Here is a 23,625-nt window from a genome sequence, read left to right on the forward strand (position 1 = left end):
TGTCCAGTGCTGTAACCTCATGACACTGCAGGGCATATGGAATGCGGTTACTGCCACATCTTGGAATGATCACATTTTGAATTTATTGGGCTAGAGGACATATATTTTCAAAATAGTTTTACTTGGTGGTTTTTACTTTTTTTAATGCGGCTATTAGAAAACTTAAAAATTATGTATGTGGATGGCTTTATATTTCTGCTGGACAACATTGTAGAATGGTCTTTTTTTCTTTAAAGATAAAAAATTTGGAGGATGAACTTGGAAATTTCTGCAAACAAAAAAGAATGCATGTGTGTGCACACTCAGTAAACATTTATCTCATGCATGAATGAATCATAACTGAATGGTGTATATTGTCTCTGATATTTTCAAATGCATATAATCATGTTCTTTTTAGGAAAATGGCAAAGTACTGTACATCGTGTTTTATAATGTGCTTTTTCTTGAACATTTCTGTAGGGTAAATGTGTGTTTCTGTTACGCTCGTGGTCTCATAGTTTTCCATTTTATGGCTACACTTCACGTCATTTATCCTGGATATCCCTCAGCCTTACACCTCCTGGAGATGCTTCTCTCCCCTTATTCTGGGCTGTGGATTACTCTCCCGGATGCCTCTCCTTGCCATCTTTCAGAAATCCCATCGGCTTCAGGAGCCAGTTTCTTGACTGGCGATTACTTCACCCATTGAGCAGATAGTATCTGAAGCCAAATAATTAATTCAAAGTATTCCATGTGACCAGACCAGACAGAGCATTACTAGATGGAAATAATGAGCTGTTGCAGAGAGCCCGTGTAAGGAGGTTTGAGCTCCCCTAGAGAGAGAGGGGAAGCTTTGCGAGGTAAAGCATGAGTCTCATCCGTCTCTCTAGTGAGGGCCTGGCTCCCCTTGTGCCGGCTGCCATGTCGAAGGCCTGGAGGCAAAGTCGGCATGCTTGCTCTCCTGAAGGAACTTAGCGCTTGCTAGAGATGACCATGTATCATAATCCAAGGAGATCACACATCAACTACGATTAAGGTTTACTAGTTATTCTGAAAGCACCATACAAATATAAAGCCGTGATTACTGCTGACATTAATATTCTCCTCACGATCTTCCTCCTGCCGTCTATCCTATGAACCTTCCAAAGCCCAAGTCTGTATGTTCCCTTCCTTTGTCATCTTTCATCCACTCCTAGGCCAACCAGTTCAGATATTCACAGAAGACATCTCCACATGCAGAGGCTCCATAATGCCTCTTTATCAACATGTTTATTATCGGGAGAGATGACTCACCTCTCTTGAGCACACAGCATGCGCCAGGTTCTGTGGTAGGGGTTTCCACATCAGCTTGATCTTTAACATCAACCCTCGGAAGTTGCTAAGCTTATTATCCCTACATTTTACCAATAAGGAAACGGTAGCTTTAAAAAATTCGAGTCTTACTCAAGGTCACATATTGTGAAATATCAGCACTAGGAGTGAAACCAGGGTCTGTCTGGCTCACAGGCCCATTTTGCTGACCAGGGTGCCACACCAGAAACCTTCTTCATCTCTGCGTGTCCCAAATGGATTCGGTTGTCCCCATCATTTGTTTGAGGGGGGGGGAAATGGTGAGTAGAAATAGAAGTCAGGAATCCTAAAAAAAAATTAGTCTTTGAACAATTCAGTAAGTTATATTTCTCTAATGATCAGAATTCTTTAGGAAATTATTAATGATTTAAAACTCAACTCTATCAACAGAAACAAGGATGCTCGTTTTGAGCTGGAGACCTGGGGGCTGCATTTTGGATGCCAGATGTCTCTGACCGGGCGGGTTTTGCCTTCAGAAAAAATATTAATGCAAGACCATGTAGTAAGTACTGTGATCCTATTTGCACTTTAAAGTATTTACTTGAATATGTATGTGTTTGATCATATGCAGGGGTGACTAGTGGGCTTATAATAGTCATTTGGTTTCTCTATGTCCATGTTCACATGGACATGCCTTTGTCCTAAACCTTGAAGTCCCCTCTGTTTTCCTTTTCAATCTGAGTATACTTACGAGGACTTATCAGCACCCACTGATTGTGATTTAGGTCAATGTGGTTTGGTTTCTCATTTAAAGATGCATTAGAAAAATGTGTATTTTAGGCTATGACTATTAAAATATGCCCACCTGTTATTAGGTGTTAACAGTACTCTCGTATCTCTCTCTCTCACACACATACACACACACACACACACACACACACACACACACACACAGACACACTCACTCCATAGTACCTGAGAAAATGTTTTAACTGGTGAGAGGTAATTCCAATAGACTACGTTTTCTTTTTTTTTTTTTTTAAGATTTTTATTTATTTATTTGACAGACAGAGATCACAAGTAGGCAGAGAGAGAGAGAGGAGGAAGCAGGCTCCCTGCCGAGCAGAGAGCCCATGCGTGGCTCGATCCCAGGACCCTGAGATCATGACCTGAGCTGAAGGCAGAGGCCTTAACCCACTGAGCCACCCAGGAGCTCCTAGACTATGTTTTCTGATACAGGGGTTCGTTCTTTTCCTCCAAGTAAAATGCTGCTCAGTTGGCATCAACATGAAGGAATGTGCCCAGAGCCCGTCTGTAGCCACACAGCACTTAGTTAAAGGGGCTTTCTGAAACCTGAAGAGACACTTCTCTTTCAGGCTGCAGTTGAAGAAATGAACCTATTTTATGCAACTGGTGCATTATCTTTCTACTTTTCCCATAGTTTAGCTCATTTTTAAAGCCAGTTACATATTTTATTTTTAAAGGCCCTCTTCTCATCTTTCTCAGGTGACATGTCTAAATGAATGTAACTGAGAAATGGAAGTTTTGTGCTGGTGGCACGGGAATTTTTCAGCATTTCTTTTCTGTCATCCATCCAAGTTACCAAAACCCTCACTGAGAAGCTGAGGAAAAACTACTTTTAAAAACAAGACAGAACCAAAGTGTGTAAAGTACAAAAAGTAGGTCCCCATTAAGATTTTGGTCAGGAAAAAAAAAAAAAAAAGATTTTGGTCAGGAGTCAGTAAAGAGAAGGTCAGTTTCGGTTCCACATATGAAGCAGGTTATAAATATTTAATATGGTCTGTCTCATCATCTCTGTAAGCAAAATCATATTTCTCAGAGCTTTTTTGTTGCGTTTCTGTAGAGTGGAAAATGGTTTTTCTTAGAAGGGGCACTGAAATGGGAGAAGGCGCCCCCTAGCGGTGGTCCTGGCTGGTGAGCGTTGTCGGTGTCCTGGGCTGCTTGGTTTTCTGAACTTGGGTTCTAGGAACTTAGTAGACAAAGATTCACAGGCCTCAGAGTGTTTGGGGGCAGTTGTCCTGGGTCTTCCGCCAGCCCATAACAAGTAGGAGTGAGGTGAGAGGGCCGTGGCTCTCCTCGTGCTGGTAGTAATGGAAAGAATGAACCGCGACTCCAGAGAGAACCAGCGATGGCAGGCTACCCTTGTCCTTCTTTTGCTAAGGTCACCTCCTGGAACTGAGTCCCGGCCTGGCCACCTAATGGCGGGGCATTATGAGGGTGCCTGTGGTTGGATTTCAGAGTTTGGTGGGAAGTACAGCCTTCCTGATTGCAGCCTCAGGAAGACCAGTGTAAATCTGTCACTGGCACCAACTGCCTCCATAATGTCTCTCAGCCATAGCTGGGGAGTCTGTGGAACAAGGGGATCGTAATACTTCCTTAGGGGCTCATGTGCTGACGAGTGACTGGGAACATGTTAACATGCAGATTCCGATTCAGTGGGGCTGGGATGGGCCCCAGGACTCAGTGTTTCTGACAAGCTCTCGGGAGATAGCCAGGCCGAATCGCCAGGGACTCCATTACAGTGTGGTCCTCTTCAACTCTAACAGTGGCTCTTCCCAGCCCACGGGACCAAGGATATTCCGTTCAGTTCCAGTCTGTGGATATCAGCAGAAGGCTGGTAACCCGTCTAAAGTCTCCCCTTTTCAGTGCAGGGAGCATAGTTTTCCTGGTCCCTTGGGGCAGGAACTGTCCAAGAGTGAGAAAGGAGCTTGTGCCCTGGCCTCATCTTTGCTCCTAGACGTAGCTACTCCTGGCGTGATGCATGTTCTTAACTTCCCCGTAGCGTTTGTGAGCTGTAGTTGGATGCCCTGGAGTATGAGTAGTCAGCATTTTCCCCTTCAGATAGCTTTCTGCGTCAGGAGACCGAGTCAGACAGCCCACTGGCCTGCAGCATTCATATTAAAGACCATCGATCTTAGAGCTGGAAGGGAACCTGGAGATCTTTGAACCAGACACCTTTCTTTGCACACAGCAGCAGCACGAGGTAAAGCGACTTACCCAACTGTCTGCAGCCAGGGACTGGCTGGCCTGCGGTGATGCTCAGATGCCTCCCCTTCCAGGAAGCCCATGTACTCTGTCCAGATGTGCAGTGCTTGGATCAGTGTTTTAAGTCTGTGAATAGCAAACTGTACTAAACAGGTCTCTTATGATGAATGTGGACCATCTTTGCACTACTTTTGTTTAGCTGCTCTCTGAATAAATGTGCTCAAACCTTTCATGATCATTATTTTTCTCAGTGTCAGCCTGGGTCTGCTGCTGAGTGGTCCAAGGATATGCGAAATTGCAAGATTTTAAGTGCACAGTCTTTGAATAAATGGTTGATTATATGCAGCAACAGAGATGAAAAAGTGACCGAGGATTTTCTACACTGCTTGAGAAGAGTTGGAAGTTCCATGGGATTTAATGTGGACTACCCCAAAACGTGAGAATACACGGAAAATTGTCCCAGCTGTTTTCATCTGTTAATTTGGTTTAAAGATCAGAAAGGATGGCTGATGTAGCTACAAAAGCTTTAGCTCAGTAAAGTTTCCTAATACCAAGAAAATAGTTTTCTTGTACTAACAAAATAGTTATGAGTAGATAGATTTTGTAGTGACTGAAGTTTTATACAGTTAAAACATATTTTATGTTGGTCTTTATACAACTGCTTTCACAGTGCTTTAGGAAATAGTCTCATTACCCCCAAGATCTTTTCAGTACTAGTTGGGCCATAAGTCCTTAATAAATCCATTAACTTTTTTCCCCCTTAATTATTTCATATCAGTTATTTATAAAACTTAAGAGGAAACAGGATATTGAAAGATATAAAAGTTGCATTTCCTGACTTATTTGATTTTATGTCTTAAAATTTAACATAAGAAAGAGGGGCGCCTGGGTAGTATAGTTGATTAAGCATCTGACTTTCAGCTCAGGTCGTCATTTCAGGGTCATGAGATCTAGCCTTGCATCAGGCTCTGCACTGGGCATGGAGCCTGCTTGAGTTTCTCTCTCTATCCCTCTGCCCTTCTACCTCAACCACTCTCTCTTAAATAAATACACCCTAAAAAAATTTAATGTAAAAATAGATCTGAAATAGGCTTTTCTGATTCTGTTACTGTAGCCCAAGATTATTTAGATAGTTCTCTGATAAAACCAAGGACATTATTCTTTGAACATTGATTGAGTGTCTGCTGAATACTAGATGCTATGCCATTTGCTGGGGATGAGAAAGATGAAGGAATTGCTCTCAGTTTAGTAAGGGATCCCTACATATCCAGTTACTCAGAATTGGATCTTGTTTGCTTTTAGGAAAGCAATTGAATTGGTCATGCCTCATTTTATTGAGCTTCATATGCTTCATAAAGAGGAATACATACTTCTTTTTATTGCTGCAATAGTGAAGGGGCAAATGTCCTAATTGACAAGGTGGGAAGTTATTCTTTAAACAAGTGGTTACTAATTAATTGCATCAGCAGTACAGGCATTGTTGAAAACCATCAATGTCCCCAAAGTCTCATTTTACACTGTAGTTAGAATGGTCCTCTTATCACATCTGTTAACAAATCGTCTGGTTTCAGTTTCACCTGCTCTAATTTCTTTTAACCCAGGAGCTAAAAAAGCAGGAAAAGATGAATTAAAGAAGCCCCAATCACAGACCCTGGGGTGATGGTGCGAGCTCTTTCTTATATGAATTCCATGCACAAGCTTGTGCCGTGTTCTTTTCTTAGCCTGTTTTATTTGAAAGCCCTTTTTAAAATTTAATTTTATTTTATTTTTTAAAAGATTTTATTTATTTATTTGACAGAGAGAGACACAGAGAGAGAGGAAACACACGCAAGGGGAGTGGAGAGGGAGAAGCAGGCCTCCCGCCGAGGAGTGAGCCGGATGTGGGGCTAGATGCCAGGAGCCTGGGATCACGACCTGAGCCAAAGATAGACGCTTAATGACTGAGCCACCCAGGGGCCCTGAAAGCCCATATTTTATTTCATTCTTTTAACTTTCCCATTTGTGTTTTATTTTTATTTATTTATTTATTTTAGAGAGGGAGAGTGGGGAGGGAGAGAGAGAGATTCTTAAGTAGGGTCCTTGCCTAGCCTGGAGCCCAATGTGGGGCTCGATCTCACGACTCTGAGGTCATGACCTGAAAGGAAATCAAGAGCTGGGTGTTTAGATGACTGAGCCACCCAGGGGCCCCTTGGTTGTTGGATTTATATGCCTAGGTCCTCCTATCTGAAACATTTGCCTTATGAGTTTGGAAAGAATGGATAGTAGATGGAGGCTGAGACTGCGTGTGCAAGAGATTGATTTGGAAAAGTCAGGAATGTTTAGTTGTTTTAACAGAGCTGCGGGCCATCCCCCGCGCTCAGTTAGAATCAGTGAGCAGGGAACCGGGGTCCTGCCACCTGCTGGGCAAGGCTGAAAAGGCCGCTGGGCATTAGGACCATCCAGCCTGTCCGCCTCTCAGAAGCTGATTCTACACAGAGAATCTGTGAAGTCCTCTGTGTGGGAATTACTTCTACGGCGTCTGGCTCCTAACATAATGTGAGCACAGAACAGATACGTACTTGCTGACTGACTGGTACAGGCTAAATAGTCCAGGCTCCAAACGAGCGGTCACGGAGGAAAAAAATAATCTTTTAGTCGGAACCATTCGGATAAGCTGAATAGCCTGGTCTCATTCATTTGATGATTTTTGAGACTTTTAAGGTTCTTGTGGGGATTCAGTATTAAAGAAACCTTAATCCCAGTTTAACTCGAACCAGTTTCATATGCTTAGTATTGAGACTCGTGATTTCAAAACCTCACGTTCAACCTCATTTTGGACTATGGAATTATTAATTGTAGGGATATATACAACTGAGAAATTCGCAGTTTCCACCAGACTATTTCTAAGCTAATAAAAAATGATTAGTAAGTGTTTTGGTGTTATCTTGTAGTGGGATTATAAAAATCTGAATTACTTTTAACTCTATATGATTATGTGTTACTAAAAAGGGAATTATATATCCTCAAAATTAATCTTTTTATGTAGCATCAAAGTACAAGAAAATCCAGCTGCATTCCTTAGTGCTCTACAGAGACACGTTGATCCTAATGTTCAGTTGGTAAGTATAGGATAATTTTTATTTTGATGTGTAATTTTTATTTTTTCTTTATATCTAATAGTCTTTCCTTGGAAGAAGGAATGTGAGCACATTCTCCTATAATATGTTTGCAAATGGCTGTGCATTTCCCCAAGAACCCAAGAAAGTATTAATCTTAGTATTTTAATCAGTATTTTATTTCCTTTTCATATTTCTAATGTTAATGTTAATTTTAATTTTTTTAAAAGATTTTGTTTATTTGTTTGACAGGAAGAGACACAGAGAGAGGGAACACAAGCAGGGGGAGTGAGAGAGGGAAAAGCAGGCTTCCCGGCAAGCAGGGAGCCTGATGTGGGGCCTTTAGTTCCCAGGACTCTGGGATCATGACCTGAGCTGAAGACAGACGCTCAACGACTTAGCCACCCAGGCGCCCCAATGTTAATTTTTAAATACTTGTTTGTACCTCTATCTTATCCTCTTGGATGTCTACATATTTATTTAAGATTTAAGATAAAGTGACTCCCATCGTATCCCATAAATGCTGGGGCTCCCAGTGTTTCAGTGGGTTCTTGGAGGGCTTAGATTTTCCCATGTCACCTATGGCTGCTGCCGCTGGATTCTCGCCTCTTTCACGAGCGCCATTCCCCGTGCACTGCGTCAGCTCCCACAGCGGCCTCATTTCCCAGAGCACTGCGCGTGTGCACGGGTGTAGTTGACTTGGCGGAGGGTTTGGGACCAAGGCATTATTAGAGCATACCCCAACACTGCAGACAAGTTAAAATTGGCATCCTTATTCTGAAAAATCTCTCAGCCATCCCTATTTCTTGGAAATGCTTCCTCTTCTCCCAGGCCCCACTTCTCACTGCACCACAGTGTCTTACCTGTTCAATGTATGCGTCCAGGCTCCCAGCATCCCTCTCTGCATTTCCCACAGAGCAGCTTGGCCATGTCTGTTTCTCTTCTAGTCAGACACAAAAAAGGCCCATAAGGATGATGTAGTGAACAAAAGGAATTCTAACCCTAAGAGCATTTCTTTTCCTTAAAAATAAAATAAAAACAGATAATAAGAATACTACAAAGAACTGCCATATACCGGTCACCCAGATCCTCCAATTGTTGACATTTTATCCTATTTGTTTTATTGTTTCCTTCCTTTCTGTATCTATCTATCTGTCTGTGCTCTTTTTTCCTGAACCATTTGAGAGTAGGTTACAGATTTGATGCCCCATTTCCCTTGAATACTTCAGTGCATCTTCTCTACAAGCAAGGACACTCTCCTACAGAACCATAGGACAACCATCAAAATGAGGAAACAGTAAGACCAGCTAATCCACAGACTCCATTCGCATTTCTGTCCTCAAAATATGTCCTCTCTAGTAAAAGGATCTGATGCATTGCACTTGGTCGTGTTGTCTCTTTAGACCCTCCTTCAATCTGAAATAGTTCCATAGTTTAAAAAAAATTTTTTTTGTTAACATATAATGTATTATAGCCCCAGGGGTACAGGTCTATGAATCACCAGGTTTACACACTTCACAGCACTCATCATAGCACATACCCTCCCTAATGTCCATAACCCCACCACCCTCTCCCGACCCCCCTCCCCTCAGCAACCCTCATTTTGTTTTATGAGATTAAGAGTCTTTTACGGTTTGTCTCCCTCCCGATCCCATCTTGTTTCATTTATTCCTTTCCTACCCCCCAAACCTCCCACGTTGCCTCTCAACTTCCTTATATCAGGGAGATCGTATGATAATTGTCTTTCTCTGATTGACTTATTTCGCTAAGCATGATACCCTCTAGTTCCATCCATGTCATCACAAATGGTAAGATTTCATTTCTTTTGATGGCTGCATAGTATTCCATTGTATATATATACCACATCTTCTTTATCCATTCATCTGTTGATGGACATCTGGGTTCTTTCTATAGTTTGGCTATTGTGGACATTGCTGCTATAAATATTCAGGTTCACGTGCCCCTTTGGATCACTACATTCGTATCTTTAGGGTAAACACTCAGTAGTGCGATTGCTGGGTTGTAAGGTAGCTCTATTTTCATGAAATAGTTCCATAGTTTTGATGACCTTCCAACTTTGAAGAGTATAGATCAGTTACTTTATATAATGTCCCTCAATTTGTTTTTTTCTGATGTTTCCTTATAATTCAATTCAGGTTATGCACTTTTGGCAGGAGTATCAAGCAACGATCCTGTCTTCTTAATATGTCCTACTGGGAGGTACCCCATTAATTAAGGTGCTATCTGCCAGGTTTCTCTCTTGTACGTCTACAGTTCTCTTTGTAATTAATCAGGTGCTTTTGTTTTTGTTTTGCAGCAAGATACTTTGAGAGTATGTAAATATCCTGTTTCTCATCAAACTTTTACCTTCTAGTTTCAGAATCCATTGATAATTCTTAATCTGAACCCATTATTACTGTGGTGTTTGCCAAATGGTGGCTTTCTAATTTTATACATTTAGTATGTAGCATTGTATTTCCTTCTATATTTAGTAGATAGCATTATGTTACAATGAAGAGCTTTCTTTTGTCCCCATTTCTTTGTTCATTTATTTAAATCCTTATGGATTCATAGTTTCCTATTTTATTACCAGCTTACAGTCTATTACTACTGTTATCTATTTTGATGCTGAAATCGTTCCTGATTTTGTTAGTGAAAGACCCATTCAGATTGGCTTCTGTGTCTTTTTGACATATCCCCATCTTTTGGGGGACATTTCCTTACTGTCTAGCACAATAAGGTATTCCAAATTAATCTTGAAATTCTGCTGCCCCGCTGTGGAATTAGATATTTCTCCAGTGAGCTATGATGCCTTTTGGTAGAGAACAGTATTTAGAAATCAAAATCTGAGCAACTGGATGTGCTCATTTGTTACTGGGGTGTCACTGCTCCCCAGTTTTCTCAGTGGGTAAAACTAGGAGTATGTGTAGCATGGGTCTACATATATGTACTCAGATACAGTTGACCCTTGAACAGTGTGAGGCTTAGGGGTACAGATCCCTGCACAGCCAAAATTCTCCATACAACTTGACTCCCACCAAATTTAATTCCTTAGTTGACTGTTGACTGGAAGCCTTATAACATAGTCTATTAACATGTATTTTGTATTTTATATATACCATATTTTATATATACCATATATACCATAATGGTATATATACCATATATTTTATATATACCATATTGTATTCTTACAATAAAGTAAGCTGGAGAAAAGAAAATGTTATTAAAATCGTAAGGAAGAGGAGCTACATTTATGGTACTGGACTATACTTATCGAAAAATCTGCATAGACACAGACGTGGACAGTTTAAACCCGTGTTGTTCAAGGGTCGACTGTAGATACATACACACATACCCCTATGTGTGTCTATGTACATGTTAAACACGTGTTCACACCTTCAGTTCCAACCCAGCAGCACAGGGTGTGTCCCCCACATCCGTATTTGTACCTCCCTTCTCTGGGGGGAAGCACAGCTCCTCCTGTTCAAGTATCGCTTGTGCCTCCATCCTCTGTAGGCAGCCAATCTCACTTGTCTCCTACCTTCTTTTGGTCCCCGTCCCTGCTGGACCACTGTCTTGTTCTGTCCCCTACCTTGCTTGGTCCCAAATTCATAGGATGGAAGGAAGGAAGACTCCTCTGAGAGGATTGTGCTGACAAATGTATTTCCCTATTTTATGTAATTAAGTGTAAATAATTTTAGCCCTTGACATGATGATATTTTGAACAGATCTATGGGTGAAAAATCACTTTATTTGGCCTCTGCTAATCACGACAGTGCCCATGTTTTCTATAATATGGCGGTTTTGAAGGTAAGGAGTACAAGATGGAAGGGAGATGCAGGTACGTCAGGAGAGGCCCTTTGGAGAGAAGCACCTGATAAGAAATAGGGGCAATGACAGAGATGGCAGCATTTAAAAATACCTGGGGACCTGAAGCTTCTTTCTTCTTATTTTCCCTCCCCCCATATCCCTACTCTCAGGTCACAGTAAACAACAGCAACAACAAAATATTGTTGTTTGTTTCTTTTGTTTTGGTTGTCTAGTACCTAGTGGGGGAAAAGACTACTGTGCAAGCTAATCCTCTGCCTGGCCTATGCGTGGGTGAGGCTGAGGGAGCAGAGGGAGGGGGTGAGAGCTGGAGAACCACAGGAAGGGGCCGACAATGGGGGGGGAGGAAGCTGGAGAAGGAGCTAGGTTAGGAGGGAATTGGGGAGCCTAACAGAATCAAATCTGAAGAGATGTGAGGCAGTGAAAGCCCAGAGGGATGGGGAGCTTTGGAGCGGGACTGTGGAGCAGGTGGCTGATGAAAAGGGCTTTTGAAGCAGCGTTGACCCATTGTCAGTGGTTAAGGGCCATTTGAGACAACTTTAGATATGTTAGCGTTTGCTTCTTCAGAACTTAAGGGCAAGATATTTGGAGAATCCACCTGCTCGTTTTTGTTTGTTTGTTTGTTTATCAGAGCACACATGCTCGAAGTGCGGGGGAGCCTGACGTGGGGCTCGATCTCATGACCTTGAGATCATGACCTGAGCCAAAATCAAGAGTCAGACGCTTAACTGACTGAGCCACCGTGCCACCCCTCAGTTTTTGTAAAGCTACTTCTAAACATAAGTAAGGTGACTTTTTCTTCCTTTTTTTGTCTTTTAGGTAATGTGTATCCTGCCTTCTAATCAGAAGAGCTACTATGATTCCATTAAAAAATACCTGAGCTCCGTCTGCCCCGTGCCAAGCCAGTGCGCCCTCACGCGGACCTTGAACAGACAGGGAATGGTGATGAGCATTGCCACCAAGATCGTGATGCAAATGGCCTGCAAACTTGGAGGCGAGCTGTGGGCTGTGGAGATCCCTGTGAGCAGTCTATCACTCTTCTCCTTTTAGCAATCCCTCAATGCTTTCCTTAATTTAACAATGACATCAAGTGGGAGGTATTTTCCCATGATCCCAGAAGTGTTTGTTGTGGTTGTTGGGTCTGTCATCTGTCTGTGGGCACTGGGCTCCGGCATGACTCAGGACCCCATCTAGAAGGTGAGGTGCGGTTCCTGTTGTCCGGGAGCTTTGGGTGAGCTGTTGGTAGCACGTCTCATGACTGAGAAGCTGGGCTGGCAGAGACTTGGAGGGTCTCGATCTTGAGCCGCCCTGCTGCTGCTACAGGAAATCTGTAATCCAGGGTCTCTGCTTTTATCAGCTTTCAGCAGCTTCTGGCCATCAGAGGAGCTCCACACCCTGGAGGAGGCTCCCCAGGACTCAGGCGGCCGGCAGACCTCTGATCTTGGACTGTGGTGGGAACTGAGAAAGTCCTCTTCTCTTTCCCTAACTGTTGGCCACTGTGGAAGGAGGGGAGGGGATGAGAAGTGAAGGAATGTTGTCCATTGCCTTCCGGTTTCTGCAAGCAGGATGTATGCGGAGAGCCCCAGCCGCCTCCTGGGGGCTGCAGAGCCAAGGAGCGAGGTGGGGGGTCCCCCAGACAGCTAAAGAATGGGGAATGCACTTCTTGAGATCCCTGCAGCCCAGAGGCCCGGATAAATGACGGACCACTCACCTTGAGCCTCTTGGGTCACCACGGGCACTTGTCCATCTCCCCAAAGGGTGGTAGCCACTGCAGTGAGACTCTGAAGCAAAGTGTATACCACAGCCATCCCTCCGTCTTTAAGTCTCTTTGGTTTCTGTTTTAATAGGCTGCTTCCTCTGGCCCTTGGTCTCGCTGGCATGCAGCTTCACTTAAATAATTTAATAACTAGGGACAGTTTTAAAAAAAAAAACTTATTAAATCATCGTTTGGGGAAATAATGCCCCATTCCATTAAATCATGAAAATTTACTTTTGCAGTTAAAGTCCCTGATGGTGGTCGGTATTGATGTCTGCAAAGATGAGTTCAACAAGGGAATGGTGGTGGTTGGATTTGTGGCCAGTATTAACCCCGGAATCACCAGGTGCTTTTACAATTACCCCAGCATATTCTCTAATTATTGTTTGGTTTAGCTAAAAACCATAGAGCAGGAAACAGTTTGTGTTCTTCACTCATTTTATTTTATTTATTTATTTATTTTTAAAGGTTTTGCTTATTTATTTGACAGAGAGAGAGGGATCACAAGTAGGCAGAGAGGAAGGCAGAGAGGGAGGGGGAAGCAGGTTCCCTGCCGAGCAGAGAGCTGGATGCAGGGCTCAATCCCAGGACTCTGGCATCATGACCCGAGCTGAAGGCAGAGGCTTAACCCACTGAGCCACCAGGTGCCTCTTCACTCATTTTTAAAAATATGAACACTTTAGTCATAAATTATACTTACAGATAAAAATGTGTTTGATAATATTAATAGGTAGTCTTATGAAAAAACCGTATTTATGCAAACATCAGGACAAGCTGTCACTCACATACCTATCATATTCCCAAAGTGAAGGATGATGGAAATTCTTACGTATCTGTACATCTGCCCTGTTTCAGGTCCTGTACTAGAAACCTCACGTACATTACGTCAAGCAGCTAAGTTCTGGCTTCACATTGTTTGGATTTGTATACTGATCTGCCATGTACTTATTCTGTGTTTGACGTCTGGCTATTTAAGCTTGCTGTGCCTCACTTGTAGTCACCTGTAAAGTGGGAATGTTGGCAATGCCTGTTTCATAGGGAGTATGTGGAAATAACGTGAGATAAAGTGCTTAAACCACAGGCTCAGTACACGCAGCACGTGCTGCTTGTTACTGACACTTGCGGACGGTTGGTGTAGTTGTTCATGCAGCTGTTGGAAACAGAAACAGGTTCGGCGGTAACGATTAAATATTGAGTCATGGTACTTAAGTAACTGTAGTTCTTAGAATCGTTTTACTATTTGCAACGAAATGGAGTGTTTTGAGGCTGTAGGAACCGTGACGTATTTTATTCCCGGATGTAAGCTATTTGGTTTACTCCATTAAATTTGTGGTCAAGTATGTACTTGGGATGGCGAGAAACAGGAAAAGTAGCAGTGGGACTCCAGATTCCTTCCAGCTTGTATGAGATCCTGTTTGTCACTTCGTTAATGAAGCAGATAAAGGATTTCCCATTTGTTAGCCTCATTCCTCATTGTGTCATTATTGGTTATATAATAATAATATCAATGCATACTTACCACTAAGCCATGACTTCCATTTTTCAAGTGCTTTTATTTAATTAATAACTTTAGCAAGAGAACTTCTTCTGAAATTTAAATAAGTTAATCATGTTCAGATGTCAAGTCCAAAAGGCTTATTGATAGGAGTTGACATTTATGCCTGAGAAATCTTTGAGTATTTTGAAAGTAGATCTGCTAAACTAATAAATTCCTTTGTAACAATAATGTAGTGGTTTATATTTATTATTGCTTATTTTGTGCCAAGTACCGTGCTAAGTCCTTTTTATAGATTATCTAAGTTAATTTTTACAACCTTATGAGGTAGTAACTACCTTACTGCCTTGTATGTTTCCTTTGTACAGACGAGGAGACCGAGGCTTAGGTTCATATGGCTGGTGAGTGTGCCAGCCAGGATTTGAACCCAACTGTATCTGATGCCAGTACCATGCTTCCGTTTCTCTTACCAACAAATTTCTTTTGGGGAAGGGGGGTTCTTAATATACTTGTACTCGTGTAGTATATACAAAATCATGAGCATTAAGTTTTACTCACAATGTCTGTTTCTTTTTATTTCGATTGAGGCATAATGACATACATTACATCAGTTTCAGTATTGAGCATAATGATTTGATATTTGTACGTATTACAAAACGATCACCACAGTGAGTCTGGTTAATATCATTACATAGTCATAACATTCATTTTTCTTGTGATGAGGACTTTCAAGATCTACTCTTTTAGCAACTTTTAAATATACAGTAATAGGGGCGCCTGGGCGCCTGGGTGGCTCAGTGGGTTAAAGCCGCTGCCTTCGGCTCAGGTCGTGATCCCGGCGTCCTGGGATCGAGCCCCGAATCGGGCTCTCTGCTCAGCGGGGAGCCTGCTTCCTCCTCTCTCTCTGCCTGCCTCTCTGTCTACTTGTGATCTGTCTGTCAAATAAATAAATAAAATCTAAAAAAAAATAATAAATATACAGTAATAACAGTATTATTAACTGTGCTCACCAAGCTGCGCATTACGTCCCCAGGACTTCCTTATTTTGTATCAGGAAGTTTGTATCCTTCGATCTCCTTCACCCAGTGCCCCCACTTCCACCCCCTGCGTCTGGCAGCCCCCCGTTGCCTCCGAACTATCTAGAAGCTTTTTTTTTTCTTAATTTCACATATAAGTGAGAACGTACAGTCCTTGTCTTTCTCTGCCCGACATACTTCACTTCGTGTAATGTCCTCAGGACCCATCCATGTTGTCACAAATGGCAAGACTTTACTCTCTGCTGTGTCTGAATAGTGTTCTGGGTATGCGTGTGCGTGCGGGCTCACACGCGCATCTTTATCCGTTCTCCCACCAACGGACACTCTGGTTGTTTTCCTTTTCTTCACTTAATCCTAATGCATGTCTAGGGCAGACATTTTGAATCTGAACTTCACTTTTGTGTTCTTCTCACTTTAGGTGGTTCTCTCGCTGTATCCTCCAGAGAACGACGACGGATGTTGCAGATTGCTTGAAAGTTTTCATGACTGGTACTCAAAGTATCGCGGTGTGGGTGGGCTCCGAGCACTGTTCTTTCCGACCCAGAGTCCGCGTGCCCGTAGCAGACCAGACGGGGGAAGCAGATGCCCTAAGCCTGCCCAAGTAGACCGTCACCTGGTTAGAGATTTCCAGTGCTCTGTCCTGACTCATGCTCACAGATGTTAACGAAGCTGCACCTGTCCTCTGTGTGTGATAAACAGAAAGCCAAGAGGAAGGGCAGTTTTTAGCTGCTGGTGGCTCTGGCAAGCAGGGCAAATACTAAAGGAACCTACTCCAGAGAAACAAGGATTGTGACAGAGTGCTGTGAGGTGTAGAAACAGGAAGGAAGCCTTTGGGGCAGGGATAGAATAGGATGCTGGCAGATGAAGGGTGGCATAGCAGGAGAAGATGGGGAAGAGGGCAGGCAGGGAAGGGTGCCTTCTGTGTAGTGGGATGTGATGGGAACAGTGTCTGGGGCTTCCGTCTCCTCTCCAGCCCTGGTCGGTGCCTGGCCTTGGCACTACCTCGCACGCAGTGTGGCTTGTACAATTCACTTCCTCTCCTGATGTACTTTTCCCATCCATAAACTCTGGGGGCGGGGGCACGTTGTAGTGTTTCCTAAAAAAAGTGAATTTGGTGATATGTGTTGGTTATGGCCTTACCTATATGATCATCTTCTGTTGAACTGAAATTTCCTGGAAAATAAATTCTTCTGAAGCAATTGCCCAATGTATACATGAAAATAAGTATTATGTTACTTTGCCCTCACTTCAAAACTTGTTTTTTTTTTAGTAGTTATGAAAAGTTTCTGTTGATAGAAGTTTACTATCTGGTCTCTGCTCTTGGGACAGTTTCTCGTTGGAGTGAGTGGAGATGTTCTCAGAGTTCACATTGTCAGTGCAACTTAGAATTGAATTGGGTGAGTCCACAGTAAGAGATGCTCTCAGAGGAGCGGCCACATCCTTTCCTTATATCTTCATATTTACACTCATTGGAGAAGGAAATGACATGGAGTTATCCAGCCTGTATCTATCGATAGCAATTAAAGACTTGAAGAAGCCAAATTAGTATTCATTTGGTTTTGGGAATTTGTTTATTGCATGACTTCATTTATTGCTTGAATATTAAAATGTCACAAAAGAGGCACGCTAAGTTCAAGAATATGTTATGACATAGAAACAATTATGAGTCCTCCAAGAGCAGAGATGCCGAATGTTTCCCTAAAGTTACCCGCTTTTATATTATTTATATTATTGCAGATACAACTCAGGTCTAGGAATTACCCTCTTTTACAGTGGTCTGTAGTAACACCCTTCTCTAAAACCCTGAGCTCTAGGGAGATGTTACTCTTTGTTGGTGCTGGATGAGCCATTCTCTTCTCACCAACTACTCGTTCCGCAGGAGCACTCAACAGATGGCACAGGCACAACCGTGGCCTGCCCGCACGGGTGGTCGTGTACCGGGACGGGGTGGGGGACGGCCAGCTTCAGACCCTGCTTGAATACGAGGTTCCACAGCTGCTGAGCAGTGTGACAGAGGCAAGTTCCAATACCAGGTAGGCAATCACTGTGCCTTCCCCACACTCGCAGTGATAGCACATTAGAAGTGTTAAATACATAGATGCCAGCATCTTCTTTACTTCCACGAAGTGAAGGTTGGCTCTGTGCCTGCATCACGTGAGTACAGCCGATGGTTAGATCTCCCGCAGCTTGGAGCATTGTTGGGATGCTCTTCTGTGGAGTGGGGGTGGGGGCACCCGGAGGAAGGCAGGTGTCCTCAGCGCGGCTGACGCGGGGATCCAGCCAGGTCGGGGGAAGACACTTCACCACATATTGATAAGCCACGGGACTAAACATGCTGTGGTTTGAAATTCAAGGCCCAAATCAGCCAGGGCTCAGGCCCTTTCAAGTGCGGGCCCTGGTATGCGGCCAAGGTGGGTGGGAGGTGCGGACAGCAGTGGAGGGCAGAGCCGGATGGGCCGCCTCACCCCGTCGCCAGCCTTCTGGATTCAGGGGTGTGGTAGTGAGTATGTCAAGTGGCAGGTGCAAGGAAAATATTAGAACTGACAAACAGGGGAGGATGATAATCTCAAATTGGCTTCTTAAAATATTTGGGGAGCACCTTCCTCCAAGCAGAGCCCTGTGTTCATCTGTCTGGAACACCATCAACACCAAAGGTGCAGGCGTCAGCCCTGGAGGAGCTGAGACCCGGCCGCATCAGGATCGGGCAGCCGGGGGTGGGGGCGTATAATGGCTTGGGGCGGGGGCAGTATCACCTGCCGCTGCGTCCAGACCCTCACAGCCCAAGTCCCTCCCTCCCCACTGACCTCAGGGGACTGTGTCTGCTCCCAACCGCAGTTGAGGGCCAGTGGGAGTACATTCAGCAGTTGACCATGCTAAGGAATTCTCTTTCAGTATGACATCAACTCTGAAAAGTTTCTACATTGAAAACAATATATTTTTCAAATAAAATGATTAAAGTGAAATTTCCGCATAATTTTTGCATCCCAGTGGTTCCTTTGGGAATGATGGCCAGTATTTGGATATGGCCTTGACTTTACTGAATCTGGACTTTAATTCCTAGTCATTCAACATCTGGCCCAAATGTACATTCGGTCCATCCATCTATCCTCCCCAGGTGTGTGTCTTGTGGGATTCAGGAACGATGATTTGAGGAATAAGAGGAACCTGTGGATCTCTTTGCTATTCAGGAATTGAGAGGAAGGGTGAAGGTGAAATAAGGGGCTTATTGCTAATGGAAAAAGGAAATCTTGTCTCCATGGAAAATTCTGGAAAGTCTTCCTTTAGAGGTACTAGTTGAAGCTCATTGCCTTACTAACCATTCCCCCCTGTCCCCTTCAAGGGATAGAAACCAGCCGAGTGACTGGACATAGCACACTCTTGCCACAAGGAAGAACAACCTCTAATTTTGAAAACTGTGTATCTTGGGGGGGAGTTGATGTTGGGGATAATTTTTACTTTCTTCATTTGGCAGTGTTTTTCTAATGAATGGATGAATTTATCTAGAAATTACCAAAAAAGATGACTAGAAATCTGCGGGCTTGGTTTTGGCTCTCTGCATCTCCCTTTCTGCCTTTCTGGTTCCAAGTGCCAAGCTGTCGGTGATCGTGGTCAGGAAGAAGGGCGCGCCCCGATTCTTCACCGAAATGAACCGGTCGGTGCAGAACCCGCCGCTCGGCACCGTGGTGGACTCTGAGGCCACACGTCCTGAATGGCAAGTGCTGTTCGAAAGCCAGTTTTCCGCGGAGTGTTCACTGCCTGGTCTTCACGTTGGGCCTCCTCGGTTGGCCCTCTTTCTCACACTCCTGCCCGTTTTCCGCTCAGGTACGACTTCTACCTGATCAGTCAGGCAGCCCGCCAGGGAACGGTTACCCCCACCCACTATAATGTCATCTATGACGACAACGGCTTGAAGCCCGACCACATGCAGAGACTCACCTTCAAACTGTGCCACCTCTACTACAACTGGCCGGTGAGTGATGCTGTGGGACACTGACACGTGGCGTTCCCGCCTGGGGTCGTCACCCAGCTCACCCAGCATGACGCCAGACTTCCCAAAGGAGGAATGAATGAATGCATGCATGCGTGAATGAATGAATGAGTCCTGAGTCCACAGTAGGAGAAACCCAGTCTGTCATAGAAACGAAGCAGCAATAACTGTTAACATTATTATTATTACTTCTAGCACTAGTATTAATCATTCCCGGAGGACCTTATTCTGTGCATTGTCTTAAGTGCACTAGGGAGGAAATCAGGGTGTTATTTCCAAGTTGCGGTTGAGGAAATTGAAGCCAACTCAGACACCGTGTGTGGTGGGAACGTAAGGATGCATCTGTTCTGTGTTTCCGTGCACAAAGCCGAGGGCCGCTGTCTAAGTCCAAGGCCAAGGTTTGCTCTGAGCCCCTTGGAGCCTCAAGTCACAGGAAACTTAGATGAGTGCTAAGTGTGATGGCTCCCAGCTCCCAGCTCTGTGGAGCCAGACGGGCCCCCAACCCCATCTCGCCTGGTGAGTCTGTGCTCCCTGTGATGCGGTTGCCCTTTGTTGGTTGAGTTTAGGTGGTTTACTTGTGAATGCATTCTGCTGTGTATGGAATTAGCAGAGGATAAAACTCAGGAACACAGATTACTCTAAAGAACAGGCAAACCTCGTAATTGCTGTCAATATGTTTTCTCCTCAGGGCTTAATCAGCATCCCAGCCCCCTGTCAGTACGCGCACAAGCTGACCTTTCTGGTAGCACAGAGCATTCACAAAGAACCAAGTCTGGAATTAGCCAACTCTCTCTTCTACCTGTGATGACGGAAACTATGCGCATCCCAAGATGCACCATCTGAGGAGTGGGTAGATTTTGTACAGACCTGCCGCGGGTGCGAGGCTGTGGCTGGGGAAAGGAGATTGAGCTAAGTTTCAACTTTTGGAAAAACACCCAACACAGCTTAATCTGAGGTGGTTCAAAAGAAATGCGTAGTGTTTTATTTTGAAGAGTTTTATGCTCGTGGAAAATCCCCGTGCTGGTAAATGGAATTAAAATGTGCCATCATCCGCAAGGAATTCCACAAACTGAACATCCTCTAAGAAAATAAGTGCTTGCAAGGTGTTTTTGATGGTAGGGAAATGGGATCTAATTCCCACCTTAAATTTTGCCCACGTTTTGTTAAATAATATTGTAGAACGTTTTGTAGAGTGGTTCAAATAGTTATTAGAAAATAAAATTCAGAGCATTGCATATGTGTTTACTGTTGTTTGAATTTCAGTTGAAGTTACATGCAGACCCCATGATTGGTTTTCAGCACAGACTTACCCACTAACCACACCACCACCCTCTGAGCGATGTCTCGGAACTGGAGAATACCTCCTGCTCTCCTGAAGGTGCTTGATCTCATTTATAAGCAGGTGCTCTCATTGATGACCTTGCCTCCCACCGCACTGAGAAAACGGATTCCAAAAGAAGAGGGCTGGCCCAGGCCCCGTCCCCTGCACCCACTGCAGGGCAGCTGTGTGTGGACCCCCCCCCATCATCGTAAATGAACCCTGTCACTGCTCCTGCGGGTACCAAATCCCTCTCCTGCTCTGGGAATTCTCCCTCTCCCTCCTGCGGCAGCCATTCCTCCCTCACACTGGATCACTCCCGGCATCATCGCCCCTATGCTGTTACTCCTCCCATCTTGAAGACCAAACTTCTTCCTCCTCCAGTGACCACCCCATTTCTTTGCTCTTCTTTGTAGAAAAACTTCTCAGAGAGTAGTCGATGCCTGGTCTACCAAATTCCTTACTCCAGTCAGAATTCACCACACCCACTAGGGCAACAAGGCTTTTACCTCTGCTTTCTCAAACCAGATTGCCGGTTCTCAGGCCTTGCCTTCCTAAGGGATCCCAGCATTTGACCTGGTTGGTTATTTCCTCCACCCTCGACACTCCAGTGGCCTCTAGGAGGACATGCTCTCCCAGTTTCTCTTCTACTGTGTCAGTCCCTCAGTCTCCCTCTGTCTCCTTCGCTGGCTTCTTATCTTCTTGTCCTTTATACATGAGAATGTCCCAGGTATGAGAACAGGACTCTGGAAACAATACTTTCATGCAGGGGTGTGAGGAGGGCGGCAGGTTCTCTCTTAGGTGTGAGAGCCCATGAGATGGCCCTGAGAACACTGTTTCCTCCTTGGGAGTTCTCCCCAGGACTGGTCAAAAGGTGCCCACTATGGGTCAGTTTCAGTGATAGCGGTACTCACCCTTTGCAGGGCTTGATGGTGGAGGTTAGGACACTGCAGGCCCAGAGCCGAAGGCTTTACATAGACCTTTACTATCCGTAACAGTTTATCCAACAGGCCATTTTACAGGGGATAAAACTGAAGACTGAAGATAACCATGGGGCTCACCAAAGCTTTTAAAATCCATAAATTGTAGAGCTAGAATTTGTCCTCAGGTATGTTGGACTCCAAAATCTGAGATGAACCACAGCCTACTGCCTTAATAACAGATTCTATAAGAACTTAAAAATTTCTCCCTGAGTTCTTGGATGAGGAAGCGTCTCATGTGATTTCAAGTTGGAGTTACATAAAAGTCTTTGGAGGCAAGGCACTGTACTGGTCCAGAGTGGTTGTGTTTTTGTTTTGATGCTGTTGTTTCCTTCTTTCCGAGTGCGGGGATTTTGTAAAATGCCATCGACCTAGCCGCCGGCTTATATAAATCAACAGGGGGCATTCAGATTAGCAGTACAGAAGCCTGGAGAGCTCCTTCCTCTTTTCCATGTGAAGTACTGCCCAAGACCGTGGCTCCGCGTACTGTGTTAGCCCACCAGGGGGCAGACAAGAACCGTCATATGGGCACAGCCTGGCCCCTTTGTCCACGTGGTGCCAGGGATAAGTGGGAGAATGGTCAAGTAATGGCCAAGAGGGCAACACGGGATTAGGAAAATCTTCATTTGTGCTCTGTTTTGGACACTTTGAGCCGTGGAATTTGGAATCTGATAATCTCCCCGCTCTGAGACTCAGTTACCCAATCTGTAATAAGAGAAGGGGTTGGTAATAAATCAGGGCAGCTCAACCTTGGAAACAATAGAAATTCCCACGTGTAAAAGCTTTTTTAAAGAATACAAGTGTCTAGGCCCATCTCCAGAAATAGTGATTTAATCAGTCTGATGGGCCGCCTGACCATCTGAATATTTTAAATTTCTGCGGGTGATTTATGATTCAGTTTGTGGCTGAGTGAAGTTCCTTCCAATTTATTGAGAAAGCTTTCTTAATCTTTGATTTAAACATTATAAAAATACTAGATGTATATTATGGAATATTTGGAAGTTACAAAAAAGTATAATGAAGTAGAAAACCAACAACATCAGTACAAATACTCCCCAGAAGTATATACTGTCAATGCTTTGATATATGCTTTTCTTCTTTTTTTTAATTTTATTTATTTATTTGATGGAGATCACAAGTAGGCACAGACGCAGGCAGAGAGAGAGGAGGAAGCAGGCTCCCTGCCGGGCAGAGAGCCTGATGTGGGGCTCAATCCCAGGACCCTGGGATCATGACCTGAGCCGAAAGCAGAGGCTCTAAACCACTGAGCCACCCAGGCGCCCCTGATATATACTTTTCATTTAGTGCTTTAACTATTTAACTATAATATGCTAATATATATTATATATATTATATCATATATTATACTGTAAAATATATTTATATTATAAAAATATAATAGTTTTCTATGCTCATCTTCCACATATTTAACTATATTGTGCTATTTTATACTATGCTAATATGCTACTATATTATATATTATATATATTATATATTATACTGTAAATATATTTATATTATATTATAAAAATATAATAGTTTTCTATGCTTATCTTTCACATATGATATGGCATGAGTATTTTCATATTTTATTAAAACATTTTTGTAACATGAGTCTTTTAAAAAATTTTTAATTCTAATCTAGTTAACATAGTGTTATATTGATTTCAGTCATGATTCAATAATTCTATGCATTAACTCAGTGCTCATCCTGACAAGTGTACTCTTACTCTCCTTCACCTATTTCATCCTTCCCCCCCACCAACCTCTCCTTTGGGAACCATCTGTTCTCTATGGTTAAGAGTTTATTTCTTGGTTTGACTCTTTGTTTGCCTTTGTTTGCTGTTTTA

General features: G+C 43.6%; 1 protein-coding gene across 1 annotated transcript in view; it reads left to right on the forward strand.

Annotated features, from left to right (window-relative positions):
- The window catches only part of PIWIL4 (piwi like RNA-mediated gene silencing 4), a gene marked incomplete at its 5' end in the record, with an annotated part of 46,204 nt that extends 25,493 nt beyond the window's left edge, over positions 1–20,711 (forward strand). The window contains 10 exons of the mRNA XM_080816369.1: positions 1,720–1,831; positions 4,527–4,711; positions 7,301–7,373; positions 12,021–12,221; positions 13,200–13,303; positions 15,908–15,978; positions 17,369–17,522; positions 19,076–19,201; positions 19,312–19,459; positions 20,166–20,711. Of these exons, the coding sequence (XP_080672495.1) occupies positions 1,720–1,831; positions 4,527–4,711; positions 7,301–7,373; positions 12,021–12,221; positions 13,200–13,303; positions 15,908–15,978; positions 17,369–17,522; positions 19,076–19,201; positions 19,312–19,459; positions 20,166–20,282 (1,291 nt within the window). The 3' untranslated portion in view covers positions 20,283–20,711. The remainder of the gene's footprint in view (positions 1–1,719; positions 1,832–4,526; positions 4,712–7,300; positions 7,374–12,020; positions 12,222–13,199; positions 13,304–15,907; positions 15,979–17,368; positions 17,523–19,075; positions 19,202–19,311; positions 19,460–20,165) is intronic.
- Between the last annotated feature and the right edge of the window lie 2,914 nt (positions 20,712–23,625).

Source organism: Martes martes (assembly GCF_963455335.1).
Source record: "Martes martes genome assembly, chromosome: 10".
Taxonomy (NCBI): Eukaryota; Metazoa; Chordata; class Mammalia; order Carnivora; family Mustelidae; genus Martes; species Martes martes.